Below are 19,792 nucleotides of genomic sequence, written 5' to 3'. Positions count from 1 at the left end.
AATCACTTAGCTGTTGAGTCATCTCTGCCTTCCCTTGACTTGCTTCTCTCCACTTCTGCTGTTTCTTTGATTTCACTTTTCATTTCCTCTATCTTGAGCTTACGTGGCAAAAGCCGAACAGCAGCCTTTACTGATGAAAGGCCAAATTGTGCCTAGATGATTTTAACTATTGACCTAATCTCTGGCATCTGAAGGTTAACGCATTGTTTACAGTCTCAAATACTCGGCGGGAACCTCATATTAGGGTGGCCAGTTAAACTGTCCCGAAGGCGTCTTTCAGGAATTTCAGTTACCTGGTGGCTACTCCGTGCTTACACGAGGTGTCGTGACTGATCGTAGACAGCTTTTAATCACCATTTAAGGTGATTGTGAGATCCTCAAACCGACTCACCTGGAGCCGGCCAGGTTCGCTCCATATCCCTGGCTGGGCGGGAAGGCGGTCTCCTGTGATCAGGTCAGACGGCGCGAAAGAGGAGCGAGGTCGGGGAAGTCCTGGGGGGCGGTGCTGTCCGCTGCTGGGAGCGAGAAACCGAAACTCAGCTGTTAAAACCGCTGCCGCGGCTCTTCGGAGTCGCAGTCTCGAGATCCGCCACGAATCCCAGGGCCGCCCGCATCCGTCCTGCAGCGGCGTCGGCCGGGGCCCCGCGGGCTCTGAACCATGTACACCCGCACTAGGCTGCAGGGCTCCAGGTTCGGAGCCCCCGCCGCCTCTCGCCCGACCCAGGACCCCCCTGCCTGGCGCGGGGAGCTGGGCCCATCGCAGGCTCCCAGGGGGGCTTTGGAGGCAACTCCCGAGAGCCCTTCGCGGGAGACCACGGAGCGCGCCGGCCCGAGGTTGTAAGTATTTAACCACCTGTCGGGGGTGGCGGCGGCCCAGCAGGTCTTTCCCGAGCAGACCCGCAGGTTCTTCCCTGATCTTTGGAGTTTGAAACACGCGGGCCCCATCACAGTTCCTGGGAGAAGGGAGGTTCACTTGTCTAAACAGCAACAACCGTGAATTACTGTATAAATTGAGAGTGCCAGTCCGGGGTCCTTTACTGAACGTCCAAGCCCCCTGTTCCTTTCCTGATTCTTGTGACTGGCTCCAGGACTGAAAGACATGCGTGTGCAGTGCCTGCCTAGGCTTCTCGCGAATTTTCCAGGTATCTCCAGAACTCATGGTCTTGTGTGCGAGTCTCCCAGTTGTGTCCGATTCTTTGCGACCCCATGGACTGTAGCCTGCCAGATTCCTCTGTCCATGGGGATTCTCTAGACAAGAACACCGGAGTGGGTTGCCATTCTCTTCTCCAGAGTATCTTCCCAACTCAGGGATCGAACCCTGGTCTCCTGCATTGCAGACAGACTGAGCTCAGTTTACCAACTAAGCCATCAGGGAAGCCCTTAAATAATATGAAAATATTTTAAAATTTCCTTTCTTAAAAAAAAAAAACCAATGCCCTAAATAGTATCTTCACATCAGCTGCCAGGGTAAGGGTGAAGAGGGAATGTGTTATGGGGTAGAAGATGCAAATATTGCTTCTAGGAGTTTGCAGCCCAACAACAAAATAATAGCCTCAGCACCAGAGGATGGAGTCAGAGAGGATGTGAGTGGCTGCAGTGTTTAAGAGTTTATTATTATTATTATTTTTACTGTGGTGGGTCTTTGTTGCTGCACATGGCCGCCTCCTAGTTGCCCATGTGTGGGCGTCTCTTGTGGAGCACAGGTGCTAGGTGTGGGGGTTTTAGTAGTTGCAGCTCATGGGCTCTACAGTGCGGGCTCAGTAGTTGTGGAGCACGAGCTTAGTTGCTCTGTGGCAGGTGGGGTCATCCTGGACCAGGGATTGAACCGGTGTCCCTTGCACCGCAAGGCAGATTATTAACCACTGGGCCACCAGGCAAGCCCTGCGGTGTTTCTTGTCTCCAGTTTTGAGAAGTGCTCTACGTTTATCAACAGCCAGGTAGCATTTATTCCTGGTCTTTGGTTCAGGGACTACAGTTACGATCCTGGAAACATTTATCATGTAAAATGTCAGTGACCCTTTCTTTCCTGCCAATGAGTAAGCTACTTTATTAAGCCAACAATAAGGTTTGTAAAGACATTACTGCTTTTGAAGAGCTGCCTCTGTTTGAACTGAAATTTCTATTGACAGATGGTTTCCTTTTCAGTTCTCCCTTCTCATCAACTTCTAGTTACATGAAAGACAAATGTTGGTTCCTTAGGAACAATATATAAACTTATGACCAATAAACAGATTTTATTTCATCCCTTAACTTTTGAAAGAATTCATAAGTACCAGGCTTTTAATATTATTCAACTTAGAGTGGAATGTGAAGTCAAATGGGCCTTAGGAAGCATCACTACGAACAAAGCTAGTGGAGGTGATGGAATTCCAGTTGAGCTATTTCCAATCCTAAAAGATGATTCTGTGAAAGTCCTTCACTCAATACGCCAGCAAATTTGGAAAACTCAGCAGTGGCCACTGGACTGGAAAATGTCAGTTTTCATTCCAATCCCAAAGAATGGCAATGCCAAAGAATGCTTAAACTACCACACAATTGCACTCATCTCACACACCAGTAAAGTAATGCTCAAAATTCTCCAAGCCAGGCTTCAGCAGTACGTGAACCATGAACTTCCAGATGTTCAAACTGCTTTTAGAAAAGACAGACGAACCAGAGATCAAATTGCCAACATCTGCTGGATCATCGAAAAAGCAAGAGAGTTCCAGAAAAACATCTATTTCTGCTTTATTAACTATGCCAAAGCCTTTGACTGTGTGGATCACCACAAACTGTGGAAAATTCTGAAAGAGATGGGAGTACCAGACCACCTGACCTGCCTCTTGAGAAATCTGTATGCAGCTCAGGAAGCAACAGTTAGAACTGGACATAGAACAACAGATTTGTTGCAAATCAGGAAAGCGGTACGTCAAGGATGTATATTGTTACCCTGCTTATTTAACTTCTATGCAGAGTACATCATGAGAAACGCTGGGCTAGAAGAAGCACAAGCTGGAATCAAGATTGCAGGGAGAAATATCAATAACCTCAGATATGCAGATGACACCAACTTTATGGCAGAAAGTGAAGAGGCACTAAAGAGCTTCTTGATGAAAGTGAAAGAGGAGAGTGAAAAAGTTGGCTTAAAGCTCAACATTCAGAAAACTAAGATCATGGCATCCAGTTCCATCACTTCATGGCAAATAGATGGGGAAACAGTGACAGACTTTAATTTTTGCAAAATCACTGCAGATGGTGATTGCAGCCATGCAATTAAAAGATGCTTGCTCCTTAGAAGACAAGTTATGACCAACCTAGACAGCATATTAAAAAGCAGAGACATTACTTTGTCAACAAAGGTCTGTCTAGTCAAGGCTATGGTTTTTCCAGTAGTCAAGTAAGGATGTGAGAGTTGGACTATAAAGAAAGCTGAGGGTTGAAGAATTGATGCTTTTGAACTGTGGTGTTGGAGAAGACTCTTGAGAGTCCCTTAGACTGCAAGGAGATCCAATCAGTCCATCCTAAAGGAAATCAGTGTTGAATATTCATTGGAAGGACTGATGTTGAAGCTGAAACTCCAATCCTTTGGCCACCTGATGCAAAGAGCTGACTGATTTAAAAAGACCCTGATGCTGGGAAAGATTGAAGGTGGGAGGAGAAGGGGATGACAGAGGATGAGATGGTTGGATGGCATCACCAACTCAGTGGACATGAGTTTGAGTAAACTCTGGGAGTTGGTGATGGACAGGGAGGCCTGGCATGCTGCAGTCCATGGGGTCGCAAAGAGTTGGACACAATTAAGCAACTGAACTGAACTGAACTTAGAGTTGCCCTTAGATGGGGTGGATGATCTGGGTGATTTCAATTAGAAATTGCTGCATTTGTCTCCAACTCAGAGTAGCTGGTGGTGGGGGAATTCCTCACAGATTTCCCCCCACCCCCACCCTGCAGTCCACTGTAAGGACTCAGTGCTCTCACCGCCTGGGCCTGGAGTTTCATCCCTGCTGGGTCAATAAGGTTCCACAAGCTGAGCATAGTGGCAAAAAAAAAAAAAAAAAAGGAGGGTTATCTGGTAATAATGGAAGTCCATTAATTCTGAGTAACTTTCAGCTCTATAAACTGTAGCATTTGATAAAACAGAGGTCATGAATGTATGATTTCATGTTGATAATAAATACCCTCTATGCCTTTTTTCTATTATACAGCATCTACTTAGACATAATTATTTAATTGCAAGCTCATAACATCACATAAACATTAGCAGTGGTATCTATCTGTTTTCTTATTTGTAAATTAATTGTACCAGTAAATTACCCTCAGAATCTTGCTGGACTGAATTGTTCAGAAAGAGGTAGTTTTCTAATTAATTTTCCAGACCTCGGTATCTGAAGATACCATTTTGTAGTTTCTAATTTGCCAGTAGACGTTAGAGAGTACATGGGAGGGTTCAGATGTGCTTCACAGAGCTCATCGTTTTCATGCGAACGAGCTACAGTAAGCAGAACAGTATAAGATACATTTCCTCCTAAGGATCTAACATGTAAGGTCCTGCTTTGACCACTCTGAACTCTTCTTACATCTCCATTAGTCACATATCTGCTGTTTATACTTGCTTGTCTCCTTTAATGGAAGTAGGAAACTAAGGAAACTGGCTGAATGGCAGATACTAATAACAGCTCAATAAAACTGACAAAAAGCCATTAAGATTTATTTTCTTGGGGAGAAATTAGAAGCATTTTCTGATGGAAAATTAAGAAAAAGGAAGGATAGAGTTGAGTGCTTAATAGTGAAACCTCACTTGTTCTCTTTCAGTGTGAGCTTATTTATATGATAAAGGGCTGAACTTTGACCTTGTTTTGTATGCATCCTTCCACTTACTCACTAAGCAAGCCCCAATCTGGGCAGAGGAGCAGGAGCTTTGATTAAAGAACTTGGGTTCAAGTTCTGATTCTGCCATTACTTTGTCTCTGCACTTCAAGAAGATTTTAGCTACTTTATCTCTTAGTGTCTTCATTACGTGAAGTGGGATAATACCAGCTTCTCACGGTCTGTGTGTGTCTGTATGTGTGAATACATGTATGCATAAAACAATTTCATGCCTGGTAGAAGGCAAACATCCAATAAATGTTGGGTGCTGATATCCTTGAGTTCATTTCACAAATGTTTATTGATCAGGTACTGTGCTGTCACCCCGGAGTGTTTATTCCTTGTAAAAGCATCCCGGTTTAAAACACTGACTTACATATAAAAAGACTTTAAGGCATGCTGTTAGAAAGATTCCCGAGGTCCTCTAATAGACTCTAAGGCAAAGCTAAGCCCTTGATTCTATTTGGATTTAGGTAATTACAAGTGTTTACTAATAAATAATAGCTTTGCTAATTATTTTCAGTTGGTGATTTTATCTTGGCCTTAAATATTGTAAGCTATTTATACAGATTTAAAGAGGAAAAAATGGGGACTTTCCTGGTGGTCCTGTGGTTACGACTCTGTGCTTTCATTGTCGGGGACACGGGTTTGATCCCTGGTGGGGGAACTAAGATCTGCAACCAGTCATGTGTGTGTGTGTGGCGAAGCCAAGTAAATAGCGCAAACTTCTAATCAAAGTAATCCTTTACCCTTTCCCCAAACTCTAGATAAATATAAATATAAGACTAAGATATGGGTTTTTCTGGAAGGGCATTTTACCCAAAAGGCTCTTTGCCTATGACAATAATACAGGCAAGTTTCACTTTGTTCAGATACTGGTCTATAATCTATAGACCATCTATAGAACTTCTATATATATATAGAAGTTCTATAGACACATCTATAGAAGTGGTCCTTTAGCTTGATGCTAAAAAGATATTCTGAAAATGAACCCATCATGTGGAATTTTACTATACAGTTAACTTGAACCTAATTTGTATACAAACTCATTTTATTTGTGGCCAGTTTTGGAGAAGGAAATGGCAACCCACTCCAGTACTCTTGCCTGGAAGATCCCATGGACGGAGGAGCCTGGTAGGCTATCGTCCACGGGGTCGCAAAGTGTCGGACACGACTGAGCGACTTCACTTACTTAATTTTATAGTGAGAACTGTAGAAACAAAGATTAGCAAAAATTATGGCAAATACTTGTGTATTTAATGTATGTATGTTAAAGTGTGTTACAAATATTAACTCTTTGATTCTTCGCAACAACCTTGTAGTAAGACAGGGTCTCTAGCTCTGGATGTTTAATTAGAAATACAGGAACAAATACCTACTCAACAAAAAGACAAGCCCTTATGAAGTTTATGGTCTAATTAACGGGGCAGACAGTTATCAGAGAATTACATGAGTAACTCTTTATATGCTCCATGAAGCAGAGCCAGCACCTGAGCTAGCCCTGGGAGTAGGAGAATTGCTTCCAAGAAAAGAGAGAATGTTTGAGTTGTAATCTACCGGATAGATTAGGAGTTGTATTTTTTGTTTTGTTTCTGACAAATATGTTCTAACACTGATTGTTTCTAATTCAGTTATGACAGTACTCAGAGTTGATATAGACCCCACAAGTTAAGGGCTCAGTCCCACGAATCTGCCCCCACCTTAGGAGTAAGCCAATAAGGGGGACTGCAGCCTACCCACATTTCTGACTACAAATTTGACTTTCTCATGACCTCCCCTCTGCCCAAGTTTAATAGTTCACCAGAATGAGTCCCGGGTGAAGGCAATGACACCGCACTCCAGTACTCTTGCCTGGAAAATCCCATGGACAGAGGAGCCTGATAGGCTGCAGTCCATGGGGTCGCTAAGAGTCGGACCCGACGGAAGTGACTTAGCAGCAGCAGCAGCAGAATGACTCCCAGCACTCGTGGAAACCCCTGTGCTTACAATTACAGCTTTATTATAAAGGATACAGCGCTGGAACTGCCAAGTGGAAGATATGGGGATGGGCGTTGCACAGCGTTTCCACACCCTTTCTGGGTGGGTCACCCTCCTGGCACCTAGATGTGTTCACTAACTTGGAAGTGCCCTAAACTCACTGTTTGAGGATATTTATTAAGGCTTTATCATAAAAGCATAACTGATTAAACTGTTGGCCATTGGTGACTGAATTCAATCTCTAGCTCCTCTCCCCTCCTCAGAGATGGGCAAGGAGTAGACCTGAAATTTCTAACCCTCTAATCACAGGGTGTTTTTTTTTGTTGTTGTTTTTTAATGGAAAACATCTCCAATCCTGAAGCTATCTAGGGCCCCCACCAGAAATCATTACTTTAACATATGATTGATATCCTTATAACTCAGAATTCCAAGGATTTTAAGGAGCTCTGAGCCAGGAACTGGGGACAGTGATCGAATACTGAAACCTCATTATACCAGCATTGTTTAAATAGCCTTTGTGGCAGCCAGGGAAGCCTGCTATTCAGATCTTGAAGACAACTTAATGTGGGGAGCATAGCCAGCTGACAGCTCTAGAGGCTGTTCTTTGATCCCCTGCACCCTTTGCTGTGAGAGCACATTTATTCTGCCCTCTTTCCACCAGGGGCCGAGCATCCCAGTGTGCGACTTCACTATGGGGCAGCTTTTGCCAGAGGACTCCCCATGGGCCTACCCAAGATTTTCCCAGTACTATATACCAGTCCAAGGCTCTTCCTACGAATCCTCCTTCCCTCTCTCCTTTCACAGGAGTCAGACCTGCTCATGTTCTCAAGGCTTTTCCTGCCTACTCCTGTTTGCTCCCTTTATCCTTCACAAGTCTTTCTCTCAGCAGATCTCTTGCTTGTCTGACCTCATCTTGATGTCTGCTCCTGGGAGGACCCAAACCGACTCAGCCTTTAAGATACACCCTACTCCCAACCATAGCAGCTGAGACACTGTGGCTGTGGGAGTGCCCTGTGTTCTGTGGGAAGACTCTCCTTTTCCTTATTTCCTCCTTTGGGGCTCAGGGGACATTCTTTAGTTTCTTAGTCCAACCTCAATGCTTTCTCCAGCTTCTCGTGCTCCAGGGATGAAAGTAACCCCGGTGATTAATACCTCTTTTCTTCTTCATCTGCAAAATCTCAAGGGAGTGTGAAGGGACAATAAAGAATGACTCGGTAAGCCCACTGATTAATGACCAATTCCTGATTTTTCTCTCTTAAAGAACATGGTGTTACATTAATATTAAACATTTTGTAAATGTAAGGTGAAATATAAGATGGGCTAGATGATAACATAGTCATTAAGGTATAGTATTGGTCCCATTTTTAAAAACATCACTATTTAATCATTGTTGAGTATACTCTTAATCCTGATGTATACTTTACGCCTAAAACAGACCATGAAAAAAACTTAAGTCATTCTTGATTCAGCTCATTTTAATCCGAAGTAGCCACATAAAATAGTCTTAAATGAAATGCAAGTTTTTACAAACTTATGACACTTACAGGAACTGCTTTTACTATTTCTTCACTGCAAATGTCCCAGATTTCTCTTCTGTCTCCTGTTATGACTGTGAGAAAATAAGCTTTTGCCTGTAGATATTAAGTGGCATGAAAGCATCAGGCTGTTACTTCTCCCTGGAGATGGAGTACCAAATAATGCTAGAGTTCCTTTTAGTGCTCTGAGATAATGGTACATACGAAAAGAAAATCTATGATTGATTCTAATGAGTAATCTACTTGATGGCTCAGTAAGGGTAGCTATTCATTAGGGAACTATTTAACTTGGTCTCCAGGCAGGGCTCATAAGCATTCAGAAAGTTTGTGAAACAACAGATAGTATTAAACTCAATGATAATTATACAACTCAATGAGCTGGGTAGGTGTCTCAATGATGACCGGATTCTAGTATGAAACTAATCAGTAGAGCTCTGCTATTTGACTGAGTTTAGACAGGAGAAATGTGACAAAGCGTTGCAACACTGCGGTGGTGGAGAGGAAATTAGTTGTGATCTAGAATATTTAAATTGGGTACTCTGAGGGACTGAAAACCAAAATGCCAATCGATAGCTGGAACTCTGATGTTTCAAACATGTAATGCTGTGCTACACACATCATGTAATTCATTTTTCTCTTCACAGTGGACACTTTACCCCATTTTAGTTGACGAGACTGAGTCTTGAGCGAGTATATGATTTCCTAAGGTCTCATGGCTTTAAGTCACAGAACCAGCAGTCAAACCTGAGTCTATATACCAGAGTCTGGATCCTGAACATGATGGAGCTGAAGGAGGGAATGACCGTGCAACTCATGAATTTCCTATCAATGGTCCTCTATTCACATAAGAAAATAGAATTTCTATAGGCTAAAGAGAGTGGTACTATATAGAATCAGCAATGTGACATTTATTTCCAGCTTTAACATGATGTGGATAGAGAAGTGGTTTGTCAGAGCAACCTTGCTGTGGGGATGCTCTGTTCTCTGCTGCATTTCCTCATGACAGCTTGGTTGGCTTGCATTACAACAGTTTTCTCACTGTCATAGTTTCTGAGCAACCTAAACTACATACTGCCTTCCAGCAATCTTTCAGACTTCTGACCATAGCGTAAAATTAGCAATGCAGTTGACATTCATGACCTAGTACATGCATGGGATATGTGAATTTATAGATATTTGAAAAAAAGTCAGAAAATAATTCTTACCCTTACTTACTATATGTGATGACTTTGACATTTTCTATTCTAATTCATTAAAAGTAAACCCAGTAAATTGATTTCATAGTCCACTAGTGGGTTATCACCCACAGAGTGAAGAGCAAAGTATTGTTCTGTGCATGGCAGAAGAGATTATTCGAGTAGATGGAAAGAAAAGACACTTTGGTTTGATTAGGTCAAATTTACCTTCCAGTTTATACAGGAGGGGAGGAATTATGATCCTATTTAGGATGAATTTCCAACTTTTCTGCACTAGACTCAGTATGATATGTATTTGCATTCTGCCAGGTCTTGGGGAGCAATCATTTTTGTTCAAATATAATATCAAAAGTGAGTGGGAATGTCTCAGAAAGTCTTTTGACAGCTGAAACAGTGAGACAATAAATCAGCAGTATGATGAAAGCCTGCAAACACATAATACCTATAATAATCAGTAGAAGCTTAGCAGAAATGGGGGGGGGGGAAGAGACTTAGTTCAATTACACAGTAAGGTTACTTACTTCAAAGTCAGCAGAGTGTTGTAAGGTTATACATATTGTTAAGGTTAATCGCATCTATTCAGAATGCATTTGAATCTGAAACAAAGCTTAACAGGAAAAAAAATCATCAAAGGGAGAAGACTGTATTTGAAGGGTCTTCTATATCAGAGAATCAGCCAATGATGATTCCTTTGTTCTGCAATGTTTGTAACCACCCCCCCCCACCCCCCATAAATACTTAAAAGATAATTTATTAAAGTCCGGAACAAAAACTGACCATTCAGGTATGACCTAAATCAAATCCCTTATGATTATACAGTGAAAGTGACAAATAGATTCAAGGGATTAGATCTCATAGACAGAGTGCCTGAAGAACTATGGATGGAGGTTCATGACATTGTACAGGAGGCAGGGATCAAGACCATCCCCATGGAAAAGAAATGCAAAAAGGCAAAATGGCTGTCTGAGGAGGCCTTACAAATAGCCGTGCAAAGAAGAGAAGTGAAACGCAAAGGAGAAAAGGTAAGATATACCCATTTGAATGTAGAGTTCCAAAGAATAGCAAGGAGAGATAAGAAAGCCTTCCTCAGCGGTCAATGCAAAGAAATAGAGGAAAACAACAGAATGGGAAAGACTAGAGATCTCTTCAAGAAAATTAGAGATGCCAAGGGAACATTTCATGCAAAGATGGGCACAATAAAGGAAATGGTATGGACCTAACAGAAGCATAAGATATTAAAAAGAGGTGGCAAGAATACACAGAAGAATATACAAAAAAAGATCTTCATGACCCAGGTAATCACGATGGTGTGATCACTCACCTAGAGTCAGACATCCTAGAATGTGAAGTCAAGTGGGCCTTAGAAAGCATCACTATGAACAAAGCTAGTGGAGGGGATGGAATTCCAGTTGAGCTGTTTCCAATCCTGAAAGATGATGCTGTGAAAGTGCTGCATTCAATGTCAGCAAATTTGGAAAACTCAGCAGTGGCCACAGGACTGGAAAAGGTCAGTTTTCATTCCAATCCCAAAGAAAGGCAATGCCAAAGAATGCTCAAACTACCGCCAATTGTACTCATCTCACACGCTAGTAAAGTAATGCTCAAAATTCTCCAAGCCAGGCTTCAACAATATGCGAACCATGAACTTCCTGATGTTCAAGCTAGATTTAGAAAAGGCAGAGGAACCAGAGATCAAATTGCCAACATCTGCTGGATCATCGAAAAAGCAAGAGAGTTCCAGAAAAACATCTGCTTTATCGACTATGCCAAAGTCCTTGACTGTGTGGATCACAACAAACTGAGGAAAATTCTGAAAGAGATGGGAATACCAGACCACCTGACCTGCCTCCTGAGAAATCTGTATACAGGTCAGAAAGCAACAGTTAGAACTAGACATGGAATAACAGACTGGTTTCAAATTGGGAAAGGAGTACGTCAAGGCTGTATGTTGTCACCTTGCTTATTTAACTTATATGCAGAGTACATCATGAGAAATGCTGGGCTGGATGAAGCACAAGCTGGAATCAAGATTGCTAAGAGAAATATCAATAACCTCAGACATGCAGATGACATCACCCTTATGGCAGAAAGCGAAGAACTAAAGAGCCTCTTGAAAGAAAGAGGAGAATGAAAAAGTTGGCTTAAAGCTCAACATTCAGAAAACTAAGATCATGGCATCTGGACCCATCACTTCATGGCAAATAGATGGCGAACAGTGGAAACAGTGACAGACTTTATTTTCTTGGGCTCCAAAATCATTGCAAATGATGACTGCAGCCATGAAATTAGAATACACTTGCTCCTTGGAAGACAAGTTATGACTGACCTAGACAGCATATTAAAAAGCAGAGACATTACTTTGCCAACAAAGGTCCATCTAGGCAAAGCTATGGTTTTTCCAGTAGTCATGTATGGATATGAGAGTTGGACTATAAAGAAAGCTGAGTGCCAAAGAATTGATGCTTCTGAACTGTGGTGTTGGAGAAGACTCTTGAGAGTCCCTTGGATTGCAAGGAGATCCAACCAGTCCATCCTAAAGGAAATCAGTCTTCAATATTCATTGCAAGGACTGATGCTGAAGCTGAAACTCTTAATATGTTGGCCACCTGATAGGAAGAACTGACTTATTTGAAAAGACCCTGAAGCTGGGAAAGATTGAAGGCGGGAGGAGAAGGGGTTGACAAAGGATGAGATGGTTGGATGGCATCACCGACTCAATGGACATGAGTTTGAGTAAACTGTGGGAGTTGGTGATAGACAGGGAGGCCTGGCGTGCTGCAGTCCATGGGGTTGCCAAGAGTCAGACACGACTGAGCGACTGAACTGACAAAACTGAAGACATTTGCCATCTTTAAAACTCATGGGCCAGTATTGCCCAGTGTTTGCTTTACTAGGGAACCAGTGAGAGCAGAAATCCTGGGCTACCTAGGCTTGTAAGAAAATCTGAACCCCTGCTTTAAGAAATCTTTAAATATTTTCTCATTTAAAAATCCTTGGAATATTTTTTCATGCCTGTAAAAGTGAAGTTATATCTGCTTGTTGTAAAAATCTAAACTATATCAGGAATTCCCTGACAGTCCAGTGGTTAGGACTGAGCGCTTTCACTCCTGTGTCCCAGGTTCAGTTCCCGATCCTGGAACCCAGATCCCACAAGCTATGTGGTACAGCCAGAAAAAAAAAAGACCATCCCCTCCCCCGACCCCAGAACAAAAAACTAAACATTACTAAACTAATATAGAAAGGAAAAATCTCTTGCAATTCAGAACCTCAGAAATAAACAAGCTGTTTGATGTAAGGATCTCTTTAAAGTATAGGTTGTGCTTTTTCACTTTTTATGCCAATTAGAAAGTCTTAGAGCCATTATGCCCTTCAATTTCTACTGCCAATTGAAGGTGAGAAAAATAATGTCTTATATATAATTATTATAATTACATAAAATAGATATCTCTAAATAGGTATCTTAAGCATTGGTGGCTTTGTTTCTCTCCTGTAAGAATAATTCTGAAGGTGGGTAGCCTAGGGCTGATAATAGTGCAAATAATAGGCAACCATAATAGAACTTGGTTATTTCCTAGCCTTGTTCTAAATGCTTTATTCTCTAAGATATGGATATTTTTTATCTCCATTTTACAGATGAAAGAATAGAAACACCAGGTAATTTGCTCAAAGTTATAGCTAGGAAGTAACAGAATTAGGGTTCAAAGCCAGGCAGTTTGGCAATAGATTACCACTAGTGTGGTGGTTTTACAGTTACAGGGCACCAGATTACTTCTTTCTGCTCTGCTATTTCTGAGGCATGTCATCTATATCCAAGTTGCCTCACTGACCAAGTTGCTTGAGCACCAGCTACCACTTCCAGCATCCAGGAAGGGGGGAAGGCAACAAAATACCTTTCCTGTCCATCTGTCTGTCTTCACTTAATGGAGCTTTTCTAGAAATCCTTCTCAGTGGCTTCCCCTTATATCTCAGTTTGCTAAACAATCACATGTCATGCTTGACTACAAAGAAGTTTGGAGACTATAGTCTTTACTGGGCACATTGTTAACCTGAATAATACAGGAGTGCTTTTAGTAAGGAGGCGGTGAGAATCAATGGGTAGGTAGGCCAGCATCTTGTCTGGTTTAGGCATTGAGGAGAATCAAGCATATGAGCAGAAATCAATCATATGATCAAACTATTGCAGGAACTTTGGAAAATGCAAATGGGATATCTAAGGAAGAAAAATTTAAAAGTAGTCCACATTACTGTTGAGTATTGATCTTAGAGAACTATTAAGGGTTTTCTTCTGGATGAGGTTCTGTGCAATCTTTGTTTTATGCTTTGTACATCCTGCAGGGTTATAATAGTGAACAACTGAAACAATTGAAATGGTTAAGCGAGTGGTTATATTAATGAGGCATCGATGTTATGAAATACGTAACCATTTAATATGAAGCTTCTTATGTGCATAATTGGAAAAACCACTTACAAGTGAAAGCAGCAGATAAAACTCGACTTAAGATATGACTACATCTGTGTAATATGTATAGAATATAAATTGAACTGAAAATCACCCAAATAAAACTGTCATTGAGATCTCTGAGGAGTAGAGTTATGAGTGACTTTTAAAAGTCTTAAAGATAAGTTTCTCCTTTTTCTTATATGAGTGTATGTTTATTTCAAAATCAGGATGAATTTCATTTTTAAATATTCTGTGCAGATATTTAGATATAAATACCTTACGTCTTGCATCTCTAGTTTTCTCCTTTAAGTTATAGATGACCCGGATGAGCACTGCTTTAGACCTGATTATGGGGACATAATCAGAGCTTAGTCTAATGATAATGATGATGGTGATGGTGATGATAACAATAATCATAGAAAGTGTATAACAATTTGATAAGTGTTTTTTATGCAGATGCCATTTTTTATTGTCTCTAAGTCACTCTTAAATATTCTTTTGTTGGAAAAGATAGTCCTCCTTGGGTTTCTTGCATTCTAGATGTCTTGCTGGGTGTGCCAACATTGCATACCAGACTACTCTTTAACCTGGACTATCTCTCAGGGTTGTTATGTAGCTGGGAACCTTGAGAGATGATGTACATTTTCCCCAGAGAAAAGACCAGGCTTGCTTACTACCTGCTTTAAAAGTGGTGGATTCCACAATTCAGTGTTCCTCAGCTGCAATGCAAACACTTGGTGTGTGCAACATCCATCATGTTAACCTGGAGAGAGAGAGAGAGAGACCAGGCATAAATATGCTGATGCTGTGCTGTGAGAAATACAGCCCTTTGACTCGGACGCAGGCGTTTTGTCTTCTGCCAGCATCCATGACATAGTAATAGCCTGTTAGGCAAAGATTTGCTTACAGGTAGGCTCCAGTCACATCCCAGACCTGCCATCTCTGTGTTCTGAAAATGTGAGTTTCTTGTAGTTTTTTTTTACTGAGGAAGCAATTTAAAACATTTTGCAAGTATTCTTACCAGTTGGTCCTCATCTGTACCTCCATCACTGGTTTTTGGTCTCTTAATGACGGCGAGTCTCTATAATATGTGTGTTTTAAGTGAAGAAGCATCACATCTTTCGGCTCTATGCTATATGATTATCTGGATAAGATAGTAATTTGAAGCTGGAATACATACCAAATCACGTGCCCTAATCAGGTGGGGTTACCTCCACCTGACAGAAGGGGCACTTCTTTCTGATTTGCGTCAGTTTAGCACCTCTCACTAAGCCATGGGTCTACATGAGGATCCTGGATGGAGATATGTGTGTGTGTCCCTCTTTCTGTTTTCCATAAAGGTGTCTTATGAACAAAGGCCCTGCTGTCCTGAAGGTCTCTTCTTATCTGTTCTCTCTGGGTGTCTATGTAGCCAGCCTTCTGGACATCTGTTCAGCCCTCCATCAGAAGCTATGGGTTATAGAACTAACCAGCCTCGCGCCAGCCTCTTGGGTGTGCAGACAAAGTCCTGGGCTCTTCAGACTCTGAGACGAAAGAGAATTCATTAGTCCTTCCACACCAGGGATGTGGAATATGGGTCACGACTGGTGTGACAGGCTAGGGGTCAAGGATGATTTACTCAGCCTGATCTTGTCATTTTTTTTTTTTTAAACTTAGGAATATGGTCTCTTTACAAAAGAACTCTTGAAAACCCGAATGCCCTATAAGGTGACTCACATTCGTTAAAAACATATGCTTCAGACTCCTGTGCTGAAAACCATGTTTTAAAAACCAATATGGAAAACTATATCTAGAAATTAAATATCCAGTGCCTTTGTATAATTCTATTTGTTTCTTTTTGCCCGTGCTGGGTCTTCGTTGTCGTGCGGGCTTTTTCTCTAGCTGCGCTGCATGGGCTTCTTGTTGCCTCGGCTTCTCCTGTTGGGCTCTGGATGCACAGGCTTTGGTAGCTGGGGTTCATGGGCTTAGTTGCTCCGAGGCACGTGGGATCTTCCCAGACCAGGGATCGAACCTGTGTCTTCTGCATTAACAGGTGGCTTCCTTACCACTGAGCCACCAGAGAAACCCTATCCACTACGTTTGATTAACCAAAATTTTTTTTTTGTTTCAGTTTCCCCCAAAAGTAAGATTTTCCTGAACTATGAAAACTTCAAACCAACTTTTTATAGGACAGTAAACTTTGTGTCTACTATTCTGCTTTATCTGTTTGTAATGTAATCTCTTTCTGAATTTTTGCTTGTGACTACATTCCTTTTTCAGTCAAATTAGTGTTGTTCCTAATTAGAAATTTAAATTACATCTGCTGCGGTTTATACACACCAGGGGATATATTTATGTAATACTTTTATCCAGCCAAGATATTCTTCATAACTTCAACATAACATTTTTTCATAGAGTGCTTATTGATGAGACCTTATAAAAAAACATGCAAGAAAGTGCACAAGAGAGACAGTTGTGTAGCTTAGGAGAGCGCTCACAAGGCAAAGAATTCTTAAATATATGTTTAAATGGTACAGAAAAACACTTCTCCCTTGTCACATGCTAATCTTTATACGTTCTCCCTTAGTATATCTCATGGACGTGGGCTGTTGGAAAGTGAGAATAATCTTACAAATGGAGATGTTTCATTAAATTTCAATGAGGTAATTAAGGAAACTCATTTTCAAAGATATACATTTATTTCAGTGGCTTTTGAATGTTGCTTAATCAGGAAATGACTGGAATACTAAATATAGTTAGGTTGGGCTCGTCTCCGTCAGCAGCTTTGAGAGTCAGGCTGTTGAAAGGGACGACATGGAGGTTAAAACAGCAGAGGCCCTTGCTGTGGGTGGAAACTAATTGGCTGAAAACATGAATAAGTTATACTTGTTATTCATGTCAAGGAAAAGCTAAGAGAGCAGAGATGAATATTTGTGTCTGCCCAGGCATTAGGCTGTGCCACAGGATATTAAAAAATAAAAAGTCAATCCTTAAACTTAAGCACCTCTTCCTACAGGAAGGAAGAGGAATAGAGGCTTCATTACTTGGCCAATGCTTTCTTCTGAATATTATGTTTCAGCTTTGACATTTTCAGCCAATAAAATACGGCTAAGAAGGTTGCTATGGAATTCTTTAACATAAAACATTTATTACTGGGACTACTGTCCTTGAGCCCAGGGTTATATTTAAATGTTTTTCATTAAAAGCCTCTGATTTCAAGGCTAGAGAATTCTCCTTTTCTCATGGCCCTGTTCTGAGTCTGGGTATGTTGGCCATAGATTGACCAGAGAGCTATTTAATCCTAAGATTAAAGATTCTAGTGTGATGTTGTCACACTTAAACTTAATTAGATATTATAGAATAAAATCTGTTACAAACTGTTTTTTTTTCTTTTCAAACCTTTCCTGAAAATTTCATAAGAGAGATTCATGGAATTTGGAAAATTCTCTATGAAGCTTCTCTTAGCAAACATCCTTGTGGTCTGCTCTGATGGTTTCATGACTTGTTCCCAAGTGTGCATGCTCAATCACTCAGTTGTGTCCAACTCTTTACGACCCCACGGACTGTAGCCCTCCAGGCTCCTCTGTCCTTGGGATTCTCCAGGCAAGAACACTGGAGTGGGTTGCCATTTCCTTCTCCAGGGGATCTTCCGGACCCAGGGATTGAACCAGAGTCTCTTATAAGTCTCCTGCACTGGGAGGTGTAACTCTGTTAAAGGGGTTGTATCTGTTTTTTGGTATCTCCTCTCTTCTCATAAGCCCCTAACACACAAGACCATAGTGGGTGCTCAGTTACATTTATTTGCTTTGCTTGGAAGTCTAGCAAGAGGTGGAGGTTAAAGACAGTCATATTTTATGTTTTCTACTTTGAGATGAATATTTAGTTCCAGACACCCACCCTCCCCCACCCCCCCAGTTTAAGTCAAAAGCACTAGGTTTGAGTCTCAACACAATTGCTTAAAAAAACCTTACGATCTTTGGCATATGATTTAATCTCTATGTCTTTATCAATATTTATGAATCCTTCAATTCCCTTTTGGGGCTTCCCAGGTGGCTTAGTGGTAAAGAATCTGCCTGCCAATGCAGGAGCTTCAGGAGATATGATTTCAATCCCTGGGCCAGGAAGATCACCTGGAGGAGGAAATGGCAACCCACCCCAGCATTCTTGCCTGGGAAATTTCACGGAGAGAGGAGCCTGGTGGGCTACAGTCCACAGGGTCGCAAAGAGTCAGACATGACTGAGCAACTGAGCATGCATGCACAGTTCCCTTTTAGTCCAAGTATTTGAAGACAGCTTGATTGATCTACATCCCTGCTTCTCAAAGTGTGGTCCCCAAATCCAGAACATCATCATCCTCTGGGAATTGTTCAAAATGCAAGTTGTAGGCTCCTCCCTCCCCCACACACTGGTTGAATCAGAAACTCAATATTTTATAAACCCTCCAGGTGATTCCAATGCATGCTAAAGTTTAAGAACTACTGATTTGCGGTGTAGTCAAACCCCTGGTATGTTGAGAAGCTCCATACCACAATGTGAGGGGACCTTGAGGCTTCTGCAGTCATTTCATCCTTGGCTTTTAAATCCAGCACCTTATGTTTCATCTTTAAGGCCCTGCCGAATGGCTCACTGTTGCATCATATTCAAGTCTGCAGGTACGACCCACAGAACTGCAGCTCTCAAGCTTCTATCAAGTGTGGGCACTTGAGTGCAAAATCTTTCTGAGGGTGAACAAAAATATGCAATGGACAAGGGATTAATTTCCAGCGGCAGCCTCCTAATTATGTATTCATCACGTTGTACTTATGTGAGGCTACACAGGCAACGTCTGCTGATATCCATTAGGAAGTTGGGCACCCAGTAGCCACATTTGCATGCAGAGGGGGTTGCACACCTCCCGTGTACAAGTCTAAAATTAAAGCTCAGTTTGAAGCGGGCTGAAGGCTCACTGCTAGGAAAATAATGAGATAAGGAAGAAACGGCTTCTGTTAATCAGCACTTTTGGCCTCTACTGTTCAATCTTTGCTAATTTATCCTTTGAAATGGTACATTCTGTGTTGGACAGAGACTTCTAAGAGTATCGGGGATTTTTTTTTAAAAGCCTACATTTATAAGCTGATTGTATTTATTCCATAACATTTCCCCTCACACTGTACCCATATGTATGCTGCAGTTGGTTGCTGTGTTATATTTCTGCTGTATGAAGTATTCGTACTTTTGTGGGATTACATGCATCATGACAAAGAAGAGCCACCGCAGCACAGACTCACAGACGGGGTCTGTGGTATCACTTCATTTCAATTCCGTCCACATTCATCAAGCAGCTACTTTGTGCCAGGGGCTGGGCACATACAGATCAATCAAGCGGAGTTTCTGCCTGCAAAAGCTCGCAATATTTGAACAACTTCTTGTATCTCAGTGTTGAATATTTTTGCCTAGATGAAGTTTCCCCTAATTCCCACTCCCTCCCCACCCGCTCATCCTGTGCCAGTGAACTGAAGTGACTCTTTGCTCCTCTGAGCTCCTGATTATGCTCAACCTGTGTCCCCAGGAGAATGAGGGGCCCAGTGGTACCTGCCTGGAAGTCAAAGCCCCAAAACCCAAGACTGTGGCCATCTGGCCACTCAAATGGGTCATTAAGAAGAGGTCTCTGCATTGCAAACGGCCCCTACACCCAGTTTGCGGCAACAAAAAAGGAGTGTTTCCTGTATTCCCAGTGTGGGTGATGTGGGAGAATGCCAGTCATCTCAAGTGGATGTGCCCACGAGGGCCACCTGGAGGAACAGTGGACCCCTATGGTTTACCGAGAGCTAATGGTGAAG

At 41.8% G+C, this 19,792-nt stretch overlaps 1 protein-coding gene across 2 annotated transcripts in view; it reads left to right on the top strand.

Annotated features, from left to right (window-relative positions):
• Nucleotides 1-562: 562 nt before the first annotated feature.
• EPSTI1 (epithelial stromal interaction 1) overlaps nt 563-19,792 on the top strand; it is a 96,244-nt gene continuing 77,014 nt past the window's right edge. For both annotated transcript variants that reach the window (XM_065901961.1, XM_065901960.1), the window contains exon 1: nt 563-837. In XM_065901961.1, coding sequence (XP_065758033.1) covers nt 659-837 — 179 coding nt within the window. In that variant the 5' untranslated portion in view covers nt 563-658. The remainder of the gene's footprint in view (nt 838-19,792) is intronic.

The sequence above is a fragment of the Muntiacus reevesi genome, chromosome 11, assembly GCF_963930625.1.
Source record: "Muntiacus reevesi chromosome 11, mMunRee1.1, whole genome shotgun sequence".
NCBI classification, from domain to species: Eukaryota; Metazoa; Chordata; class Mammalia; order Artiodactyla; family Cervidae; genus Muntiacus; species Muntiacus reevesi.
The sequence above is the reverse complement of the archived record's forward strand: the minus strand, read 5'-3'. Positions and strand labels throughout refer to the sequence as shown.